At 39.8% G+C, this 24983-nt stretch overlaps 1 protein-coding gene across 1 annotated transcript in view; it reads left to right on the forward strand.

Moving 5' to 3' along the window:
• The window catches only part of MYO1B (myosin IB), a 109702-nt gene that overhangs the window by 77177 nt on the left and 7542 nt on the right, over positions 1–24983 (forward strand). Inside the window, exons 14-27 of the mRNA XM_084265741.1 lie at positions 4312–4416; positions 5760–5822; positions 6592–6792; positions 8876–9102; positions 9291–9491; positions 10737–10830; positions 11250–11399; positions 13568–13636; positions 15316–15402; positions 15711–15797; positions 18585–18671; positions 21756–21830; positions 22242–22376; positions 23285–23391. Coding sequence (XP_084121867.1) covers positions 4312–4416; positions 5760–5822; positions 6592–6792; positions 8876–9102; positions 9291–9491; positions 10737–10830; positions 11250–11399; positions 13568–13636; positions 15316–15402; positions 15711–15797; positions 18585–18671; positions 21756–21830; positions 22242–22376; positions 23285–23391 — 1688 coding nt within the window. The remainder of the gene's footprint in view (positions 1–4311; positions 4417–5759; positions 5823–6591; positions 6793–8875; positions 9103–9290; positions 9492–10736; positions 10831–11249; positions 11400–13567; positions 13637–15315; positions 15403–15710; positions 15798–18584; positions 18672–21755; positions 21831–22241; positions 22377–23284; positions 23392–24983) is intronic.

Here is a 24983-nt window from a genome sequence, read left to right on the forward strand (position 1 = left end):
TTTAAACACATTTTCCCCATTTTGCTGGTTTTCATTTACTAGCATTTATATTTCTTAGTTTCATCTCATAAACTCGTATGCTCTGATAGTCATACATAAAAATCCCTATCCCCAGACACCACAGTAGGATATAAATCAAATTTGCTGGTTGGTTTCATCATTCATACCACCACTCATCTCAGTGAAGCGACTATGATGGTCTTCTATCATCGTTATTTTTGCCATCTGGCTTTTTCTTTAGGAGCCTCAGTAGTAGTCTAGGGACCTGATGGAACTATCTGGCATTGCCTGCCAGAGACTTCTGATGCTTGGAGCTGCATTGATATTAGAAAAAGTTGCTTTCTGGGTCTATATATGTTTGAGCCGCAGCATCAGTCTCCCAATATTGATCAAAAAGTTCATTTTGATGGCATCAGTTCTGTTGATTTCAATAGACAGTCTTGTGATTTGAAATGTTTAGGGTTTGGTTTAAATTATGCCTTTTCTTTAAATGCTTCTCCTGTAGTTTATTAGTTGTATGTGTGCATATCAGGAATTTGAAAAGGTGTTGCTGAAGCCTTTTTTGTAAGCGTGGTTCTGGACTGAGCAATATGCAGATCTTTGAAGTGGCACTCAGCCAGAACTAATGTGATGAAAGATAAAGAAAGAGGAAATAGGGGGAAACTCCTTGTATATAGGTGTGATACTGATGATACAACTACTTCTGCAGATTTGGATCAACAACATACACTTGATTTGGGGAAAACAGTGAAGCAGAGAGGACACAAGGAAATGGAGTGCCAAAACTAGGACTTTATTAGACAGGTGGAAGAGAAGAATTTATTCCTACTTGTATGGAAAAGTATTCAGTTTTCAGTACATATCTTAGTTGCCTCAGTATCTTTGGAAATCCCTGGAATCTGAGTACTCAAAAGTGAATATGAATTCTCTGTGGGGAGGGAAGGTTAGAAGATAACTAGTTTGCACAGGAAAACACCCTGGGTTAAATATTTTGTGTTTGTAAATCTAATGCAAGAAATGACACTCTGCATCAACGTGTGGAGACACATCTGCCTGAGACCAGTAGGAGACTTTTAGCCTAAATGTGTGGGTAGGAGGGGGTCTTTGGACAAAAATAGTCTGTTTGCTGTTAGTATTTTACTGGTGTAACACCTTACAAGCTCAGGAACATCCATGGCTGTTTTTTTCATATGATTTCATGATATGAGTAATCAGGCAAAATATTAAGGAACAAAAAATATCTTCCTTAGACTTTCAAGCACCTATCTGTAGATCATGTAGCAGCAGTAGTTCAAAACTAGAACTTTTTATCATTTCACAGTGCAGCATTGTGACCTATTTGTTTAAGCACAGTATTTTTGCATGGACAGAATTTTTTAGAGTACAAAAACTTGCCGCTGCTGAAATGCCACCCTGATGCCCAGTAAGTTGAAGGTTGGTAAAGAATAAAACTGTATGAGCAAGGCCTCATTATTTGTGAAGTAAAAAACATGGTGAAATAGGTTTTGATTTTTGTCAGTGATTTTTTTTTCTACTTGTCTAAATTTATTGTTAACCTGATAAAAGATGGAGAGGGTGAGCTGAGTGTGATCAGTTGGTCTGTATCTATAAATTTGACATGATTTTAAGCCTCGCTCAGGTGACATTCTGTTTCACAGCACTTTTCATTTAATTTGAGAGACTGAGAGGTTTTTTCTTCCCCAAAGGTTACGTTTTGTATTCCAGTAATTTCAAACATTTTTCCTCATTTTCTTTGCTGTAATTAGCTGTTAGCCTTTTGCTCTGTATTGAACGTAAAGACCACAATCGGTACTGCTCTTCAATGACTTTTTCCTGGAATAGCAATTTTCAGTGGCTTGGCAGTGCCAAATAGAATTTCATAGCTTAAAGTGAGTGATTTGTGAAGAACTCTGTGGGTTTGGTTCGCCTTCCTTTGGCGAACCATAAATATCACAGATACGTAGCAAATCGGGAAAGCATCTAGCAATTACTTTAATGTATTGTTAATGACATTTTAGTTGGATGGCTTACCTGGATTTGCCGTCCAGTTTCCATCCTCTTTTGAAGACTAAGACTGAATAATATGTGAGCAAAAAGTCCGGCAGTCTCTGTAATCAAAATAACACTCTCTTTGGGAGAAACAAGCTTTCTGCACTGCATGGATGTGCGGGGCCAAAGGATGCAGTGTGTGTTTTACCCTTCCTCTGTGCTGGGGTTCTGTGTCAGTTGGGGTCCTTGTACTTCATTTTCGTATGTCTGTGGTGATGGGCTTATCTGAACATGTCAAAATTTTGATCGTTCTTCCTCCAGTATCTCTCTTCCATTCTCCTCTCCCTTTACTGAGATTTGTCTGCTGGGGGCTATATAGACAGCTTTGAGACAAAAGAGATGTGGTGATTTAGAAACGTTGACGATGCAAGAATGCTGCTCTGTGTTAGACTCTGATGTGTCTCAGTCCCTTAGTTTGTTTGATAATCTTTGGGTAGTACCTGAAGATGTGCTCAGCTACAAAGAAGTAACACACAACTTCCGCGCAGTACCGAGTATTTTCAGCGACGTACAAATATGAGTCAGATAAAAATGCTGATGTACTTTGTATGCAAAGTAAATGCTAATGAATATGGTCTGGGTTGTTACGGAAGTAGTATGAATACTGACTGCAGTTTATGTAACTTCTTTTTGCAACAGAATGCAGTAAGTATGACTTGTTTGCAGTGCTGATTTTGATGCATGCCAAATCTCATCTAGAGCTATGCAAGTTTTGCAATCTCTGACAATTGCAGTTGGTGTGAGGGGCAGAGTTTGATGTGGCTGAGAAAGTTTGGTGATCAGCTATGATTTTTGCTTTATCTAAAACTAAAATGATACAAGTAATCTGTGCTACTTTGATATTTCCTAATCTGCTTGTGTGTTCTTAATCTCATTTTAGCAACCAGATCCTTAATTTGAACTGTTTAAATGATTGCAGTTGCCCTTAGTCATAAAAATTCAGTCACCATAACTAGAGCTTCACAAATACCGTACAGCAGACTTCTTTGATATAAAAAGGCACAGTGGCTTATTCTGCAAAATTTCAGGCTTCCTAAATAACCAAAATATTATTGATGACTAGTAATTAAGAAAGAATAAAAGGACAAGGGGGTGGGAAACCTACAGCCACAAAGCTGAGAAGGCCAGCAGCAGATAGCCACAATCACTCATGATTACAGTTCTTTCTGCAGACACATGTATGGAATCCTTCAGTATTAACAACTCTTTCAAGCACTGGATTAAACGCAGTGAAGCTGCTGTTTTCTTTTTCTTTGAAAGCAGTGCTTTAAGTTGGCCCTTAGAACTGGGCACCTGCCCTCCAAACTGCACTCATTTAAGATAATGAAGTGGGGAACCAGAGCTTTTACGCCACAGTCATGGCCCTGGTGATGTTAGCAGTAAAGCTTCAGTTGATGTGAGCACAAGGGCTTTGCCTCTGGCATTTCGGGGCTCGCTGCAGCCATCGTTTCAGTGCTGACAAGCATCCTTCTGGAAGTGTCACAGCCCTGCAGTGCACTCTGCTATGCAGCTGGGATGGAGCGGGCTGTCATGGCTGCAGTCACCAAGCAGCCTTCCCACTGCTCACCCCTCCTCCTCCTGGGGTCTGCTCCATTCCCTGTCCCTTCCGCAGAGGGTCACGTGCGTGCTTGCTCCCTAACCCAGTTTAACGAGTTAGCCTTTTAAAGGATTTCTGGTTGATACAGTTTTTAAATTCCCATCATTTCAAGGGGAAATTGCACAAGCAGTTCATTGGAAGGGAGGAGGTGGGTTGACCTTTGGAGTCAATAATCTCTTAACCCAGGCTCTGCTGCAACCAGAATAGCAGCTTGGGCCTTTGTCTATAGTGAAATAGGAGACTACTCAGTGATCCTGCTTGGAAAACAGCTAATGCTACCTTCATAATTTTATTTATCAGAACCTGCAGGGGAGTACATTTTACTCATGAAGACAGATCAGTGCAGGCAAAACTTTAGTTCTTTATTCCCTGACACCACAGGCCTCCTTATGGCTCATCCCAGGGAATCAAGACAGCGGCATTATGAGTGTAAACCTACAGAGTATCTGTCCCTCACAATGTAGAAAGTCTAAGGGAAGGATTTGGTTTAAAATTTCCAAACTAATCTCATTCTCCATAAAATAGCACTGAAACCATCCCATTGTAAAGCTGTATGGAGTAGTTAGTAAAGCAGCTTGTTGACTTGCAGCTGCTGCAGTAACTTACTCCAGCTGAGGTCCAGGGTGTTTACACAACAGCAAATACAAACATGTTTTCTGTGGCAGGACAACAGCTTTGAACAATTCATTATCAACTACTGTAATGAGAAGTTGCAGCAGATCTTCATTGAACTGACCCTCAAAGAAGAACAGGAGGAATACATCCGAGAGGTAATGCTTAACCAAGTCACTTTTTGACTACAGGCCTAGCACTGGGCATATTTTGTAAGATGCTGTGGTAGTTCCATTAAGCAAAGGGTTGGTTTGGGTTTTCTATCACATTATGAGTTCTCCATGTAAAAAACAGACCCAGCTCTCAATCATTGCCAACGATGACTGGCAGTTCTGAGTAATGACTGATTAACTTATTAGAAGACTAATACTACATTACTGTGGAGCCTGTGTTCTGGTAGCATCTGGGATACACTCCAACATTGGCCACAGCTAATCCCGGTTCAAAAGGACTTGGGTGGGTAAAACAATAGCATGCAAGATGAAAGAAACTGCAAATAGGTTTTGGCTCTAGTTTTCTGTCAGGTATTGAAGGGACCTGCATGAGCTTTACAGGTAAATTTGAAGATGCACTTTGAGACCCAGACTCTGATGTTTGATGTTACTCTGTGAGCGTACCTCGAGTTAAAATTTTATTAGGTTCAGACCAAATACCAGCTTGCAGATGCAGAAACAGGTATATGCTGTCTGTAATCAAATTGGATGGTACCATTTTGCTGGGTAACCAATTTTAAAAGGTGAATAAAAGTCCTGCCTTATAATCCAGAGGATAATATGAAGCTTTAGTGTGTCTTTTCTTTTTGCATTCAGTGGTGAAACTTTTGAAACACTATTACTGCAATTTTAAAAACTTTGGAAAAACTGAACTGTAAGGTATTCCACAGAATGCAAATTAAGAATGAAATTAATATTTTCTATTCCAGTCCTTTGCCCTACCCCTGTTACCTCCTGATGCATTGGCATCTCATCCTGGAAATTTGAGAAAATTAGGATATTAGGAATGTCTGAACAGCAGCCAGACTCTGGATTTTTCAGATGGACTCATCTAAATTTATCCCTCTTTCTTCTTCCCATTAAAAATAAAAATAAATTAAAAAAAAAAGAAACAACAAACAACTAACAACTGAGAGCTTAGAAATTTTGATCTCAGATGCTTGCAGAGAAATGGGCTCATTTCCTTCCACCGAGTGGGAGCGTGGGCAGAGCGGAGCTGGGTCGGGAGCAGCCTGGCCGGGTGCCAGGGAAGTGCATGGGAAGCTGACACGGGTGGGGGAAAGGAATGGAGACGGGGTTTGGCAGCCGCTCGGGGACAGTCATTTTGCATGGATAATGTTAGTAGGAGATGATTTCATCTCTTAATAAATAAAATGTTGGTAAGCATATGGAATTGGATTTGGATTTAATATCTTAGTTAGCTGGAATGTAATTTTGGTTGCCTGGAGGAAAAGCTCCCTTGTTTGTTTCCCTACTCATGTATTTGTTCTTTTTTTTTTTTCTAATAGGGGATTGAATGGACTCATATTGAGTATTTCAACAATGCTATAATTTGTGACCTAATAGAAAACGTAAGTTATATTCAATAATGTTTCTGAATGATGTTTTAATGCACATATTGAATTGAGCTGTAAAGTCTGTACGCATCCTCATGCACTTTGACTTCATAAAACAAGCCACTCGTCGTATTAGTCATCTTATTTCGTATGGTAAAAGTTTATTTGACTTAAAAGATTTCTGATAGGACTGTATGTTACCTGGTTAGAAATGTTCAACAGCACCTATGCAAAAAAACCCCAACCACTAAACAACTCTTAAATGTTTACATTTGATGTTGTTTTCAATAGATAGCATGTGCGCATCTTAAATAATATCTCTTCTTATACAGAAACTAGAAACCTCAACAACTTGCTACTGAGTTCTTTAAATACATAAAGTACTTGTATCTACTAAGGTGACTTCTTATGGACTTAGTGCAGCAAGAAAGATAAAACTCCTTAACAATTAGAAAAGAACAGTTTTTAAACTGTTAACATAAAATGTGTGCTGGTTTAATGCATACACTGGCTACTTCTGGTTAAGTTGGAGTTCCTACAGTCTGAGTAAATGATGCAAAATTCCAACATAAAGTTCAAGATTCAGATCTCAACAGCAGACCTTCAGAAACACAGATGATGATAATCTGTTGGAAATGAGGATTGGGCAAAGAGCCAAACTTTGAGATGGTCTGAAGGATGTTTTCCTGGGTAGAGAAAGTCAAACAGGAGAGGTTGGTCTCCTTTTTATGCCTTGATGGAAATGGGATGGAAGCAAACACTTAAACTCTTGTCTGTAACCTAGAACCAAACTGGAATCTTGGCCATGCTAGATGAGGAATGCCTGAGACCGGGAACTGTTACTGATGACACCTTTTTAGAAAAACTGAACCAAGTCTGTGCCACTCACCAGCATTTTGAGAGCAGGATGAGCAAGTGCTCGCGGTTCCTCAACGATACCTCCTTGCCTCACAGCTGCTTCAGGATTCAGCATTACGCTGGCAAGGTACCTGGTGAAGCGGGGAGTACATGGTGTTTGGAGGGTGTTGTACCTCTGTGAAGCCTGGGTTTGGTACAGGCAGAAGGCTCTTCATCTCTTAAATGATTTTACAGTGGTGGAGGAGAACAGCTTGAGTCAGTAGTTGATCAAAAAGTCCACAACTGTCTTAATCTTTTCCATTTTAAGTCTAAGATTTGGGATTTGGGCTGGAAGGTTTTCAGAGATTGTGATGCTCTAGTTGAAATCAAGCAAAGGAAATGGTGTCCCATGTGTTTTGGTGGTGAACTGCTTGTGCTGCTAAAGTCTGGAAATAAAAATGTTGTTTAGAATGATAGAAATCAGCATACATCTACAGGTAAGGTATTTTGGAAAACTATATTCTTTGTCACTGAGCTAGTTTAGTGCTTTAGTCACAGTGATCAGAAAGTGGAAGTTTTGTACATTTGAAGGAACTGAGTTTATTTTGACAGCCTGAGTGTTTAAACAGATGGAAAAGATAGCTATACAGAGGGCTGGCATGTGTGTTTGATTTTAACAACATAAGCGGTATGAATAAGTACAAATCTCAGAGTTTTTGATGTATAATTCAGTGTGATTTTTTTAATTAATGAAAATCACAGTAATAAATTTATTTAAGAGAGGACAAATTATTTTAAAATTAAAAGTAAGCATAGGGGTTGAAACTATACCTCCTGTTTGACTCTGCCAAGTCATGAATATTTGGGAAGTGTTTCATTTTGCTGGGACTGTTCAGTGCTTCGTGTTTTGGTTTGGGTTTTTTTTCTTTTATTCTTTGTTCTTAATCTTAAAATTCAGAATAGGTTGATAACCTCCTCATTGAAAATAGTGCTAGAAATGTCATACCTCCTGCATTTGTGGCAGCCATTCATTGCCTTTAGTTATGTTTTCCATACAAATATTTTGTAATTGTAAATAATCTATCAGGAATTAATACTCAAACACTTCTTTGCTTGTCCAAATTCCAAGTGAATTGAAAACACCCCAGTGCTTTGTGAAGGACTGCAAAGACCCTCTGCCTTAGCAGACAGTGGAGGGTCTTCAATTGTTATTGGCATTCACTCACCCAGTAGAGCTGTCAGAAAATTCCTCCTATTTTGGGAGGAATGTGGTTTTTTCCATCCTCAGCTGAGAACATTTTGACCTCGTCACTGGACAACAAAAGTTTGATTCTCCTTATATGAAGTATAAGCTACTGAATTCATATGAACAGGTCTCCTTGCAGTAGTGGCATTTACCACACCTGTCAGAAACAGGAATGTGTGCTCCGCACTAAAATGCCGCCTTGAGTTCCCAGTCACTCAGCACTGTATGAAATACAGCTCTGTCAGTTTTACTCCATATTCTGTGTGCATAGTACATATCTACATACAACTGAGAACTCATGAAGCTGAAGAATCTGTAGTACCAGCCAGCTGGCTTGTCACAAATAATCAAACTAATTTCCCTACCCTCAAAAATTATAAAAGCCAGTAGCAATCCGAGATCTACATGAAGTTCCCCTGGATGCCTCCTGGGTCTCCCGCTGCAGGTCAGAGCTTTGCATTCATGCTTGTTGTCGTTGGACTGTTTTCCCTGCAAAAGTCCTTTAAAATAACAGTTCCCTGGGGGGGCTGCATGGATAGCTGCTGCCTGCTGCGATATCAAGAGGCGATATTTCATATCTTGTTTTAGTTAGGCAAATAATGGAAGCATTAGTATTTTGAAGGGAAAGGGTATTTTTGCGATTGCAATTCAAAAGCAAAGGGATAAAATCTTTCAGCTAACAAAGGAGTGTATTGAAGTATTGGCAACTGGTAGTGTATTGGAGTTATCAGTGAAGAAGGGGTTTTTTTCCATTTCAGATACCAGAATTAATCAGCACATGGAACTGTCAGCAATGTGAGAAAATGCATTTTTCCCAGGAAATGTGTTCAAGGAAATTTTACCCAACAAAAAAGTCTTCCAAATGTAAAATTTAAAAGGAAAGCTGAAATGCCTTTTGTTTATTTTTGGATAGTGAGGAAGGAGAAATCAATTTCTTGGTTGCAGTTCAAAGCATGATCTGATGAGACTCTTCTGTATTGTTCAGGTTATGTACCAGGTGGAAGGATTTGTTGACAAAAATAATGATCTTCTGTACCGGGACCTCTCCCAGGCCATGTGGAAGGCCAGTCACTCTCTTATCAAAGCGCTGTTCCCAGAAGGCAACCCAGCTAAGATCAATCTAAAGAGACCACCGACAGCAGGTTCACAGTTCAAGGCTTCAGTTGCTACCCTGATGAAAAATCTTCAGACAAAAAATCCTAACTACATTAGGTAAATGAGCCCGTGACAAAGCTCTGGTGAATTTATGTTTGAAGAAGTTACAACAACAACAACAAAAAAATAAACCCAATGTTGATATCTTAGAATGAGCTATTGAAATCTATGGTTTGAACTCACAGTATTAGGTGTTGATATATACAGTGCTGCAAACAAGTGTCCCTCTTCATTTCCCTCTCCAGGTGCATCAAACCCAACGACAAGAAGGCCGCACACATTTTCAATGATGCCCTGGTGTGCCATCAGATCCGCTACCTTGGGCTTCTGGAGAATGTCAGGGTCAGGAGGGCAGGTTATGCCTTCAGGCAGGCGTACGAGCCTTGCCTGGAAAGGTACAAAATGCTGTGTAAGCAGACGTGGCCCCACTGGAGAGGGCCAGCCAGGTAGGACAACATCGCTGTTCTTACCTGTCCTGTTTCCATGACTGAAATTACTATATCCCACATGTTCTCATCTTTATTTATTTTCTTTATTTGTAACTTAATGAACTTGCAAAAATTTAAAAAATAAACTTAAAAAGCCAGTGTGGCTCAAATGTTTTGCATTTTCCTTAGAGTTTTGTTCCAGATTTTGGATTAGTTTATTCACTGGGAAATGTATACTTTCCAGTAGGGTAAAAATTACAGTTTCGTGGCAAAGGAGAGGATTTTAATCATTAACTGTGCTACTAATGGAAAACATTTTGAATGTGAGCAAGGAGGGCATGTCATTTTAGGGTATATTTCAGCCTCTATACTGATTCGGGCCTGAAAGAAAGGAGGAGGGGGAGAGAGAGATAATGGAGTGGAATCAAAATGCCAAGGAGGTGTGGCATGATCAGAAGGGCGCTTATCTTTAATAGCCAACTTTCAGTGTAGGAAAACCCATTTCTTTGAAGATGGCCGTGCAATCTTCCTCTGCCCTTTCAAGAATAATTTTACGTAAGGATTGGTGAACAGCTATGAGATAATACCTCTTGCAAATCAGTTGTATTAAATATGTAATTTTAAATTGCGTAGTGTTCACATGTATTTTTACAGGTGACGCCTTGCGTAGACAAATGAGCTTCCTTTAATTATTCTTACACATGGCCACCAATATTTCAGAATAGATTAATATCTTTAGCTAAAATTTAAATCTTTAGGCTATCAGTGTAACAGTGGAAATGCAATATTGGTAACGACAGCAGTGGTACAATCCTCACAGCATTCTGTGCAATTCCCCTCCCTTCTCTTTCATTGACATTTATAAATGCAGTTGGTAGAGGGTGGAACATTAGCATTTGTCAAACTCATCAGTCTTTGTTTCACATTTTCATGTTAGCATGTGAGCCCTTCCTTTTTTCTTTCTTTTTTTTAAAGTAAATTCATTATATATGCAAGAGGAAAAATAGGCCATTGCGGCTGCTGATAAATGAAAATTACTCTCTTTTCACCAAACTATTCTGAATCTTTACAGTGGTTATTCTTGCCTTTAGCTAAATAACCAGTGAGTAAATGAGTTAGATTTTCAATCTTCTTATGTCAAGCACTATTTAAGAATTTAAAATAAGCTTTCATATGTTTTCCATAAATTAATCTGTGAATATGTAAACTAAAAAGTTTTAGAGCTGGGGGTCATGTTTGTTAAGCTCATTTACTTCTTATTAGGGCTGGAGTAGAGGTACTGTTTAATGAATTGGAAATCCCTGAAGAAGAGTTTTCATTTGGAAGATCAAAGATATTCATCCGCAACCCAAGAACGGTAAGCGAAAAATGTCCTTCCTGCAAAATCAGCCCACATAACCTGCATAATTCACTAGCTGCTTACTACAGATTTTTCTAGATACAGTGCATTGATGAATTGCTGTGGAATATAGCATTAAAAAGGCACTTTTTAATGTTTGACCCACTAAAATTGGTGTGAATCAAGACTTTGCAATAGCTGTCAGCCTGGATTTAATTCAGCTTTCATACATTGATCTGTGGCAACATATCTGTCACAAACCCTGTTGCTGCATCTGCCCACAACTCTGAAGATGAATAAATCAAATATGTCTGAAGGGGGACTTGAATAAAGGAGAGATTGCTCTTACAGTAGTTGTGCTTACGAGTTTTTTGTTCTTTTCGTCCCTACTGTTTTTCTTCCAACATCAAACAAACCATAAAAAACTCCACACCCAGCTCTTCAAACTAGAAGATCTGAGAAAGCAGCGGTTGGAGGATTTGGCTACTCTAATTGAGAAGATTTACAGAGGTTGGAAGTGCCGCACACGCTTCCTGCTGATGAAGAAAAGCCAGATTGTGATTGCTTCCTGGTACAGGAGATATGCAGTAAGATAATACCTTTGCTAAATATGATTGGGTGGAAGGCAGGGGGATGTCGTCTTACTGTTGAATATGTTTTTTCATAACAGCTTGATATGGTATTTCATAAACCCACCATATTTATGGGATGAAATACCCTCATCTGGTTATTCCTTGATATGTATGGAGGAGTATCGATAGAATTCAATCTTATGGTAGTATTTAAATACCAAAACCATGAATAACAGAAAATTGAGTTTCTAGAGACCACTGTTAAGTATTTACTTCATGCTTGTGCTTTAGTAATTAAAAAGCTCACTGGAGTCCTTTAGCTCTGCGAGAGCAGGATTTTGTGGGCCAGCTGGGAAGACTCTTTTTCATTCAGCTAAAATGTTCTGCTTCCTGGCACTTAGAACGCTCTCAAAGCATATGGTTAACGTGTAAAAAAATGTTCAGTGATATACATGTGTAATTCTGTGGAATTCAGTCATTCCTAAGGCTTCTTGTATTTTTGCCTTATTTGGAACCTTTGCATTTGGAGCTCAGGAATGCTGCTTGGGAGGATCCCAAGGATTTATTTTAATTATAGCTCCTAAGATTCCTAGTTGATAGTTGTTACCGATAGAGTTCTGAAACAATTTCAAGCCTTTTTTTAGGCTGGGCGTTCTGTGTCATGAATTGAGCAGTGCTGGTTTATGACTCTTCCATGTCATTTTGTCAGCTAGTAAACAGCGATGACCTAGATGATAGAAAAATGTTTTATTGTTTTTAAGTTGTAAAACAATTCGTAAACATCTCAGCTGCCTTTTGTTATGATGTGCGTATCAGAAAGCTTGATATATTATGTGGAAAGAAAGCATCTGAAACTGGAATTTGCAGACTTGACAATCACCGTTTTTCAGTTGACAAGCGCTTCTGTTTATCATCTTGAAAGCCATTAGTGCTTTGTTTGGTTATCATGGATAATTAGAGAGAAGTATAGATCATTTGGAAGAATATGAATAAATGCTTTTTCACTGTAAAAACTCCCCTCTCTATGAACTTCTGTGATAGAATGCACCATTTCTGCATACAGCATCAGTACAGAACTGCATTGTGACCTCATACAATCTCAGTGAATTAAAAATTTAGTTACCACAACTAGATTGTCACAACTTTTAATTATGAAGAAATGCAAAAAAACCCAATTGTATGACCAAGTTCACATCATTGTTGATTTCTTAACTGTAGACCTTGACTGGTGTGCTGGTGAAACACAGCATCAATTGCCTGTGAATGCAGGATGAATTCAGATTTAGGAGTGATAATAGTGCTATTTCCTCAGCCCCTTTGTGTAGACTGAGGGCAGCGTTCTCCTCACTGTTGGGCATCATGATTTGGAGTCCCTTGCATGAGCAAAGCTTTTTGACATCTCCTTCTGCTGGAGGCTTGGCTAAAGGATCTGCAGACACTTGCCTGTCTGTTTCTTTGCGAGGCATGATGGACATCAGTCATGGCATGACTGTGGCCTAAAGGAGATTCTCTCTAGCGTGCTGGCAGAGATGTTCATTGTAATTGAGTGGGCTGAGTGTGAAGTCTAAAAGCCTTGTTGCACATTCTGTCAGCTGCTGTTCACTGGGTATTAAAGTAACCACTGATGTACTCAAGAGCTGAGCTTTTAAGAATGAAAATGTCCAGGAAATTTATTGTTCAAACTGGCATACTTGGATAATATTCCAGCATGTCATTCGGGAATCCATGGGTTTTCTTTTTTCCTGTTCCAAAGTTACCATCAACTTTTGTTATTATAAAGGGGCTGTAGGTAATAGGAACAGTACAAGTCTTATGAAAAGATGGTAAAAAGCTTAGCTGACAAACCTGAGCATTTGTGATGGTTTGTATGCTACTTTGTTGATGGGAAAGACAAATAAAGCTGTCACTGTTAGTATTTAATCCATGTCACTTTTGTGCTGCCGACCGTGTTCCTGTAAACAGAGTGACATTGTCCATGCAGCATTGTTGATGTGCTTTTGTTTCCCCTCGAGTTAAACACAGAATCTATGCTGTGATCTGCTTGGTCAGAAGTTGTTGGCTTTTTACGTTTTGTGCTTGTATCCTTAACCATGTTTTCAGATGTTGGTACTGGAATTTTATTATACAGTACTTCGCAGTTTCAATATTCTATTCTAAGCATCACATCTTTATTTCCAATACAGCAACAAAAAAAATACCAGAAGATAAAGAGTTCGGCTATTACAGTACAGTCTTACATCAGAGGATGGAAGGTGAGTTCCCTGTCACTGCAGCTATGTCTGCATGGTGAGGTAAGAAGTGGGGAAAATAACACTTTCCAGGTGCACTGAGCCTTCTGACTACCATGCCTTCTGCGCATTGAACTGTGGCTGTGCTGTAGCTGTTGTTTAAACACTCATATTTGCTATAGAAGAGGTGAGTTGGGGACATCTGCATGCAGCCTTGGCCCATAAATCCCTGCAAACGATGCACATGGAAGGCTGCAGCTGTACTAAACTACTTGGTTATCATTGGGGTGTCTTCTGCCAAAGAATTTGGAGAGAGGTGCCCTCTTTACATGGGCTGCGGTGTGAATGAATGAGTCTGGCATTCAGAGCTGACCTAGGTACCAGCTAACCAGGCACCCAGCAGCTCCAGAATGGTCTGTGACTGCCACGGGCTCATGAAAAATGTAACATTGGACTGATTTGGAAAGAAAAAAGTTGTGGTTGGTGGGTATTTTACAGTTAACAGGATTCTCAAAGAATGAAATTGAAAGCAGGCTTAAAATAAAAGAGTTTGGGTCACTTAAGCAGTATGTTGCTTGGGTTGAATCTTCATTTCTCCTCTGTGAGCTAAGCAGAGGGGTGAATGTTGTACAGTATTCAATTTGCATTGAGCAAGTACTTTATTGCTGTTTGCTCATCCTCTGCCTCAGTTTGCTGTAATTCTGCTGCTTCTCCAAGATATTTGTCCTTTGTGAAGGGATAAGCCTGCAGCCATGGTAGAGGCTTCAGGAATGATGCTCTAATAAGAAGTAAAAGTGAGGTTAACAGCTCACATGAAACCAGCCACAGTGCTTAAAGCAACTACTTCTGTCCAGCTTCAGAAAAAATGTCTCTGGGCACCTCTGTTTTCTTATTAACCTTTCTCTACCCTGCTAAATGTGTCTCTTCTATCCAGGGAAGAGAGAACTGCCTTTAATTCTGGAGCCAGTTCCCTTCTTGTCAGACAGGAAAGGAAGGGGCTGCAGTTACTAGCTATAGGTGTAAGCAGCCCTCTCCTGCCCAGAAGGTTTTAAAGTTTGCCAGCAATAAGTTAGCATAATTTGATTTTACTGGGTTTTTTTGATTTTTCACTTTGTCTTTATTATTTTGCTTAAATGAGTTAAAAATACACTTTCAGTCTAACTATTGACATGCTGTCTTTTCCCATGAGTGCTATTTGAAGAAAACTCGGTAAAAGCATCATTTCATCTTGAGTTAGGGTTTTCTGTTTGTTGCTGGAGAAACATGCTCTCCTGCAGTAGCACTGCGGCGGGTAAGAGCTGAGTATGACAGCAGCCTTTATTTAGCGTGACCTACAGCCAGGCAATTTACTTGTGATTCATCCTTCATTGCCGTCTAAATGGGTAAGACACATATCCTGTGGAGGAAACATATTGTTCCTGGATGTATAGATATCTCAGGTGATGCAGGAAATCTGGGAGGGAACTAAACATTGAACTAAGGTGCCCTGACCCACCTGTCCCAAGCTCTCGCTTGTGCACAGAATCCTCCCTGGGACAACAGATTTCTGGCTGCATAGCATTTATGAATTGGTTTGCTTGGGGATTTGGAGGCATTGAGTTTGGTTTTGTCTAGATTTTACAGGTTGCAGTGCCTTAGTATAAAGTTGTGAAGGAATTTATAATTGTTATTTTGAATAAAACAATGTTTTGAATTGTTTACAGGCTCGGAAACTTCTTCGGGAACTTAAGCATCAGAAGCGTTGTAATGAGGCTGCTACAGTAATTGCTGCCTATTGGCATGGTACCCAGGTAAGAAATGGCAACAAATTATGTACTTCATTGTCTCTACATAAAACAAAGGTGGCCTCTCAGGATAAGGTTATCTAGAAATATTTTAAGTAGCTTAAACTGCTAGTTTTTATTTATTTTATTTTTTCTTTTAGTTTCTCTTTGCTGCTAACATGTTTTAGCTGGTGCAGTCTGGGGAGCCGGGACACGCTTTGATATTTGCTGTTCGTAGTGACTGGTTTCTTTCTTTCTTTCTCGCACCGTTGGGAACTTGCAGTAACCTTTTCTTTCCTAAGCTTTTCTATATCCCATTTTCAAATGCATCACAGGCGCGAAGGGAACTGAGACGGCTGAAGGAGGAGGCTAGAAATAAACATGCTATTGCTGTTATTTGGGCTTACTGGCTTGGATATAAGGTACTTCATGCACATATCACATGCCCCCCTTCATTACCCAAAAATATCAACAATTAATCAGTAGTAAATAGTGAGAATTAATGACTAATACAATTGACTTAAAAATAATAGAGCATGATCATTGATTCCTTCCATTTCCATTCATGCCACATTTAATAAACCTGACAACATTCTGTGTGTCAGTTTTTCAGTAGGGTAGGAAATCCTTTGCATGGCAACCAATTAGTGATTTGCACTAACAAGCCGTTAGACTGGATTAAAAATTACTAGACTACTGTATTTTCAAATTAGGAAATGCATTTAACTACATGTAAATATGCAAAGCATGGTTTGCAGGGGGAGAGAAGGTTGGGGTATTTTGGTGTGGGTTTTTTTCCCCTAAAAAGTGCTTACAGTGACGCCGTGTCAGTGATGCAATTGGGATTTTCACCAGGCTGTATATTCTGCGCCCTGGACAGCCTTCATTTACAACTTCAAACCAACGGTATTAAGCTTTACTGTATTTTAATTCAAATTGGTTTAATTGAGTCTCTGTCTGTGGTTTGAACTGGTAAGAACATTTCAGTAAGTACAAGTAAAGCACAGCTTTATGACCTGTTCCTTTAGTAGCAAACTATGTTAGTTTGCAATTCTAAACTTACAGCCCTAGAAAAATCCCAGGAATTCCAGCATCAGCTGTTTGTTTTCAGAAGCAAAGTCCCACTGAAAGATTCTTGCTAATCCCCAGCCTGCAGTTGTGGGTTATATGAACATTTGAAATGCCGTTCATGAGAGGTCGAAAATTTACTGGTTTCAATTACTGAATCCATAGTTCAGTTGAAAATCATTTTCAGTAAATAAAATTAAGTTTAAAACATTTTCCAGCTATTATTTAGGTTGGAGGGGCAGTGTGGGGATGTTGTCAGAACACCTTGCCAGTTAGATGGAGAAACGCACTCAAATTACATCTGGAGTATAATGCTGAGTTTGACCTTTGCTATTTTGGTATAAATCTATTAGATTTCTAATGAAGTGGCAGCCCTGGGAATGCAAACAAACACGTACAGTGTTTCCCTCAGACTAGAGAGACTTCGGAAGTTTGCAGTTCTGCCTGATATTTAGGAAGCTGTGTATTTTGACAGGTGTGCTGTTTCATCTACATTTGTTAAATACAATACTTCGATAATTTATTTTTAACCAGTGTTCCTCTCACCAAAAAAATTGCTCTGTCCTGCAGAAGTGATAGTTACTTTCCTAGGTTTAAGATGTTCTTTAGAATTAAAAAGGACACATCCAGAGAGTGGATGCAATACTCTTAACTGTATTGGAGCTCCTCATTTAAATACTTAGTAGATTTGGATAATTTTAACATGTTTTAACATATTGTATATTTTTTAACATATTTTTAACATATTTTTAATCAGTTGGCTCACGGGAATTTAAGGAAAATTGCCTTCTTATTTGTTAACTAGAAATAATCTAAATAATACCTATATGTCTCTGAGGATAATAAATTGAGGTAAGATTAGAAAAAGAATTACAGTTTCTGATAAGAGGTAAAGCTTGCTGTTGGAGCAATGGTTTATCATGCCCCAGGGGAATATTTAAAACAAAATTTTCTGAATGTTACCATCAGAGATCCCTTGTTTTTACAAAACCAAAACAAACAAAAAAAAGAAGCACCTATAAAAAATGTTCTAAACCTCAAGTATGCAGTTTCCTTCTGTTTCACACGGCAGAGAAAACCTCAGCTTTCCAGAGTCCTTGTTCTTACAGTGCTCTATGGTAGGGGCTTTTGTTCCCAGCAGATGAATGAAGCCATATTCTTTACAAGGGACTGCATCTAACGCAAATTAACCTTTCTAGCTACATCAGGCAAGTGTAGCTGGCACAGGCTGGGACTGCTCTTGCACAAGTCTGTTTGACAACATGTAACTTGAACACTGCAGATCTATCGCTACAGCTGCTGTGGCTGACCCTATAATACTGGAACTCTTTGTTTTACTTGACTTTTATCGTCAGTTATTGTCAGTTAACCGAGTATCAAACATCCCGGTCCTCTCCTAAAATGTGAGATTCCGTTGAGTTGTCTACATACGCCTCTGTGTTTAGAATACTTTGTAAATTGCTTTTGCAAAATGGGCCTGATGAATCAAGTGTAGCTAGGTGCCTATTTCTTTGTATATGAGGAAGGCACTAGGTTTGGATGGGGGTGGGAGGGGGCTAACGCCTTCATTCTGTAAAGACACACATAGTTTACTGGGCTGGAGGATTTTTTTAGAAGTATATAAACATGAAAATAAAACCTCCAGAACAAAAGCCCTCAACAGAGTGCCAGTAGTTCGTCATTGCACACATAGCTTCAGAGTTGATTCTGTTCTGCCCAGGCACCTGCCAGTGGAAGAAGTGACTAGACAGTGAAATTTTAGCAAGTTTCATTTTTCCTAGGCATCATTCTGATCATGCCACTGCTGGCAAAGTTCTCTATTAGAATCAAGTTGCAAGATACTTGCCACTGATTGTGAGGTATGCACGGAGGAGAAGATGGAAACACTGATAGCAAATAAAGAGCCAAACAAAATTCTTATTTGTATGTGCCACTTGAGTAGCAGTGGAGGCTTTTTTGACCTCCTGTGTGTCTTTACACCCATGCACACTGACACGTTGGGTTTTAAAGGTCAAATGCTGTTCTTCCATCTCTCTGTGTCTTGATTGTAAGTTGGCTGTTCTGTTTGGGAGAAGCCTTTTCCCGGTCGTTCTGCTGTCTGCATCGGGCTGTCTCTTTTGTTCACTATCTAAACCTTTTAGGCTCGAAGGGAATTGAAACGCTTGAAGGAGGAGGCTAGGCGTAAGCATGCTGTTGCAGTCATTTGGGCTTACTGGCTTGGACTGAAGGTACTTTCTCAATCACTCCTGTCTGTCAATATGAACTCAATAAAGCGTGGCATCTTACTAACACTTAATAAACAAGCTCAACGAGCAGGGGTGATTTTTGCACATAATTATGGTGCTTAATTTTGTCATGGGCTTAACTGAAAAATTCATAAGGTAAAAATGCCTCATTTACAGCAATATTTAGGTATCAGGTGTTTTTTGTCATATGAGGAATATCAGTTTGAGTGAAAGACAAATGCCAGATTAAAGGGACCCTACTATGGCTACTTTAAAAACCTGACCTACATTGGCAAAAATGCTATCTGGAAAGATTACAAGGATGTATTTTCTTATTGCAACCTCTGCTTGTTTGAATGGGAAGTAGGGTAAAGCTGTTTGACTCTCACTTGCTGCTCAGGTTAGAACCCTAACCTCAAGGTTGAGAGCATGACATAAAGCTAATGATAACGTTCTGTTGCTTCCATCAAGCCTTTTCAGGCTTGTGGTTACCTATGGCTCATGGCAGCCATGAATTCCCCCCAAAACTAAGATGTAATGAGTCTTTTGTTTTCTGCCCCTTGCTTTCAAGGACTGGTTGGCAAAAGAAAGCACATTTGTAATCTGGAAGAATGTAGTTCTGCTCTGTAAATAGACTATGAAAATGGCATCTTGAGGTGTTTCAGGTCTGTGCCCAAATTATTTACATAGTACAGTTTTCAGACATGGTTTTACAGATGCAGTCCTGAAGAGCTGCGAGAATCTGAACCAGTTTTGTTTGGCTGGCTGTCACTTTTGCCAGTAGGGCTATTTGGGCTGCAGAAGTGTAGAAGGGAACAATTTATTTGATAATGCAGAGTAAAGTCTCGCACTCTTGTTCTCATTCTAACAATGATGGAATGGAAAAAATTGATAGAAAACATATAATTATGCATAATGTATTTTTAATATATCTTAAAAAACCCCACATTACAGTACATATGTTGAAACCAGAGCTCGAAATACAAAGGCGCCATTTGAAGAAGTCATTCTGCAGATCAGAATCATGCTTAGGTGCCACTGCCAAAGTGGGTCTGGTTTAGTGGTTTTAAAATAAGAATATATCCCTCCTGAGAACTCAGAGGCTGTCTTATATCGAACAGCAGCATTTAAATGACAACCCTTAAGGCATGTTACAGCAGGAATATGCGTCTGCCTGTCTGTGGTGTTGCTTTTCAGTGTGCTTTTTAAATAGTGTAAGCAGCACTTGGTCTCACCCGAAACATGCAGGTTTTTCTGAATAACAGCAAAGTCTGTTTTATATATTTATAAATGCACACACACAGAGAGCACTGTTACCACGGACAGTTCTTACTCATCTGATGACATTTTCACCCATGGCATAGGGAAGTGAAGATTTAAACTTGGTATGACTGATCAAGATTAAACCATTAATTGCCGAGTCCTTTTTCATAAGTAGATTTTAATAGCCTTGGTGGTAGTTTCCAGATGTAGGCTTTTCTGGAATGGCTTGCATTTCTCAGTGCTTGCTTTGCAGCTTCCCTGCAGTGCAAATAGGATGTGTGGGTGTATATTAGTCCCTCTGTTCCACATTAATTTGCACACCTTGCAGCTCACAAAGAATAATATAAAGCAACATCGCTAAAGAGAGTCCATGAGAGCATGGTGAGACTTGGGTTGATTGAGGTTGAAGTAGCTCTGAGTGTGTTAATTTCCATCCCTGAACAATAAATAAAGGATGTACAGTAATTACAGAGCTCTATACCTTACAGAAAATCAGTGAATAAGAACTCCAGTATTTTTTCTTACACTGTGAGGAGGAAAAAATCGTGCTACATTTGCATAGAATGAAGACAGCTGAATGCTGTTGGTTTTATTGAGGCATCTTAATGTGTAATTAAACAAAGCCTGCTTATCTCTGGAGTTTTTTTTTAATCCCATGATGGTGACAGATTCTTGTTTTCAAAATGCTGGCTTATCTTAAAATGCATGACACTCAGCATGGGGCGGAAGGTGTGCCAGGATAAGCCAAGAGAATGTTTTTTGTGTAAGTTGATGTAGGTTTTTTCCTGCCTGGATTTCCCTTTATTTTCTGCACCACAGAGTGAGTTAGGAAAAACCACGAAATTGGCTCTGGGGTAAATTATGCAAAGCCACGATGTTTTCCCTGGTTTTTGCCCAAAGCTTTTAACAGGTGTATTGCAGGCTGTGCCAAAGTTAGGAAGAAGCTGGGGGGCGGCGGGGGGGGAAGTGGTTCAGCTAACTTGGTGTGAGCCTGGGCTTCCCATAAAACCCCCAGTCAGTTCTGTGCTCTCACATGGAGTTTTCTAAAGAGACCAATTTAGATACTAATTTGCACTGACAAAAATATCAGGGGCAAACAAGTATTCTGCAACTTGCATTTACAATCATGTATTAAAATTTAGTATCACCTGTAAAAATGCTTCTCAGTGCTCACTTTGGAATGTTTGGGGGGTTTTTAAAATTCTAGTAGCAAATATCAAGCTTGCTGACATTAAGCAACTGCTGGTTTTATCAAACACACAAAACATATTCTCCTTTTTGAAAGAAGGCTGTTCTTGTGAATAGTTTTCTCATGCATAAGGCTGCACTGGAAAAAGAAGATACAAAAATCCCTTTTAATTACAACAAACTCTATGTATTAAGAATCTTAAAGGTGAAAAACCAGATACAGTCTGTGAGTTAACTATGTAATTAGCATCAGGTCAGCCTCTCTTCTGAGCCAACAAAAATGTGTATTACTGATGACAGCTCACTTCTTCCAGTCAAGTTTTATGCAAAAGCCCATGAAAATGGATTCGTGCTGTAATTTCAAGAATATTTTAATATTTTGCTTTTGCAGAGGAAAGTTATTAAAATTGTGTGTTAAATTTGCAAATGACTCTACCCGAGGTCGACTAAGGTAGCTCTCTGACCTCTCGGTCCATGGTCTGGTTCATATATTTGAATGTAGCAGGTTTTCAGGGAACACTTTGCATGTGTGTATGCTTTTTTCACCTTATTTTCTGCCATTGAGCTATATAAAAGGCTACCTGTGAAAACAAATTAATTCCCCGTGTTCACTTTGAGGGTTTGTTTAACTTTCAGGTCCGTAGGGAGTACAGGAAATTCTTCAGAGCCAATGCTGGAAGAAAAATCTATGAATTTACCCTTCAGAGACTTGTATGTATATATCTGTACAAAGCACGTTGTACATTTTCTGTGTTTCATACCTTTGTTTTCTAGCAAAAGTGACAGCTGTATAACAGCCATGATGGTCCTTGTAAGGAAGTGCGTAAGCTAGCCCCTATAAAATTGACAACTAGAATTCCAATGTTGTAATGAAAGGATTGTAATAGTATTTTGAAGGTGTGGGAATGGCACTAACTGAGCATGTGCAGTGCTTGTAAGATACCTAAATCTTCATTTCTCGGTATACCTGGATTTTTAAAATCCATATTCAGGTTTGTTAGATCTGAGAGTTGCAGTTTAGTAACTGTGCTTCTAATCACAGAGCATCTGCTTTTCCTTGCTTATTTCAATAACTCTGGTATTTGAACGTTAATAAAACATCTTGCTTCAATTTTCTCACAGATGCAGAAGTATTTTCTGGAAATGAAGAATAAGATGCCTTCTTTATCACCAATAGATAAAAACTGGCCAGTGAGACCTTACCTTTTCTTGGATTCAACTCACAAGGAACTAAAGAGAATTTTCCATTTGTGGAGGGTAGGATACACTGTGGTCCGATCTGTACACAACTTCATCACATGATTTTCAGTGGTTTTGTGTTGTTCGTGGAGGGGCTGGTTTTAGGATGTATTTATTCCCATTCCAGACAGGATATTTTGTGCAGTATTTCTTTTGATCATTGTCTTTGGCCTGCGAGGGGTATAACTATCCTGCCCCCTCCTTTCTTGGGCTAGAGAGAGAGGATCACTTCTTGCCATCACCTTTTAACTAAGCAGTAAAGCAGTATGCCTGTTGCCTGTTAATTGGTAGCTTGTAATACTTGTGTCCGTGGCCAGGACTGGGACTAGCTCTTAGACCAACATTGGAAGTACTAGATGGAATTTTTTACTTATGAACTGTGGTTAGCTGAAATTTGTTTTGGATCTTTGGATGGAGAGAGCAGCAAGAATCTGTAGAATTGCTGATGAGGCACTTTACTGATCTTACAGGCTATGTTTTCTGTGAATTGTCAAGGAACAGTTTTTCTTTCTGAGCCTGCAAAACTCATCCTCTGAGATGTGTTTTGTTCTTGCTTTCTGTGGGGCTAGATATATAGATACAGATTTTTATGTATGTATGTGTTTTGGTGAGCCATTTTAGCACAGTCTTTCAGTGACTGACATCAAATAGATTAAACTCATGTTCAAATGCAACATGCTTAAATGAGATGTTTTAGATACTGTTTTGGGTGTAATTCAGAAGTATTTAGAATAGGTGAGGAGAAAAAATACCTCTGCTGTTTGTTACTGTGCTAGAGTGGTGCGTAGGATGGAGCTGAGTCACTTCAGAAGTATACAAAGAATGTGCATCTTGAGCAATAAGCAAACATTAGCCTGTGCTGCTGCGGCTGCTTCAAATCTGATCAGGAAGGATAATTTGTTTGTTTAATGTATCATGTTTTGCAGTGTAAAAAGTACAGAGACCAGTTCACAGATCAGCAGAAGCTTATATATGAAGAAAAACTGGAAGCGAGTGAACTTTTTAAGGACAAGAAGGCTTTATATCCAGCCAGGTAACAACTGCTGTTTTTAGTGCACAATAAAGTCAATATCCTTACATAGGTTTAGGAAACCAAGTAAGATTTTGCTTTTTATCTTAATCAGGAAAGTGCATGTTCCTTGTTTGACAGTGTCCCTCCATCATTTCAGTTTACAGTCCTGGAGGTTTTGCTTCATAACTTAGATGTTCATCTTAGATGTTTAACTTAGATGCTTCATAACTTAGCTGAGAGAGCATGGGATAGAGGAGTGGACGGTGAGGTGCGTTGAGAATTGACTTTTGGACCAAGCTCAGAGGGTGGGGGTGATCAGTGGAGCACAATCTGACTGGGGACCTGTGACTAGCGGTGTTTCCCAGGGCTCGGTGTTGGGTCCAGTCCTGTTTAATATCTTCATCGATGACCTTGATGAGGGAATAGCATCCACCCTCAGCAAGTACCCGATGATACAAAGCTGGGAGGAGTGGCTGACACGCAGGAACACTGCGCTGCCATTCAGTGAGACTTGGACAGGCTGGAAAGCTGGGCAGGGAGAAACCAGATGAGGTTCAAGAAAAGCAAGTGTAGAGTCTTGCACCTGGGAAAGAATAACCGCTTGTATCAGTACAGGCTGGGGGATGACCTGCTGGAGAAGAGCTCTGTGGAGGAGGACCTGGGGGTCCTGGTTGATGACAGGGTGGCCATGAGCCAGCAGTGTGCCCTGGTGACTAAGAGAGCCAATGGGATCCTGGGGTGCATCAGGAGGAGTGTAGCCAGCAGGTTGAAGGAGGTGATCCTCCCCCTCTACTCTGCCCTGGTCAGGCCCCACCTGGACTATTGTGTCCAGTTCTGGGCTCCCTGGTATAAGAAAGACAGGGATCTCCTGGAGACAGTCCAGAGGAGGGCTACAAAGATGATTAAAGGCCTGGAGCATCTCCCCTGTGAGGAAAGGCTGAGTGAGCTGGGACTGTTCAGCCTAGAGAAAAGAAGACTAAGGGGGGACCTCATTAATGTTTATAAATATCTTAAGTATGGGATGCAGGGGGAGTTGGCCAGCCCTTTTCAGTGCTCTGTGGAAATAGGACAAGGAGCAATGGCTGCAAGTTGGAGCACAGGAAGTTCCACACCAACATGCGGAAGAACTTTTTCACAGTGAGGGTGACAGAGCCCTGGAATAGGCTGCCCAGGGAGGTGGTGGAGTCTCCATCTCTGGAGATACTCAAGACCCGTCTGGACGCCTATCTGTGCAATATGAGCTAGGGAGCTGCTTTGGCAGGAGGGGGTGGACCTGATGATCTCTCAAGGTCCCTTCCAACCCCTATAATTGTATGATTCTATGTTGTTGCAGCCCACTAATGCTGAGATTCTGAGCACTTCTTCCACAAGTCATGATGTCTTCTTGTTGTAACCCCTCGGATCCTGTTCACATCGTAAAAGTTTGGGATAAGTTGTAATAGGGAGTGACTCTCACCCTTTCCTCTAGTTTCCATCACGCTACTGCTATCTGCAGAGCTAACGTTACTTAAGAAAGTGCAGTAGTATGTGAGTTTACTTAAGGGATGCACTCTTTTTTGCATGCACTAAAGCTGCCAAACGAGATCTAGATGAAAATAAGTTCAAAATAAATT

This window comes from Gallinula chloropus, assembly GCF_964237585.1.
Source record: "Gallinula chloropus genome assembly, chromosome: 5".
NCBI lineage: Eukaryota > Metazoa > Chordata > Aves > Gruiformes > Rallidae > Gallinula > Gallinula chloropus.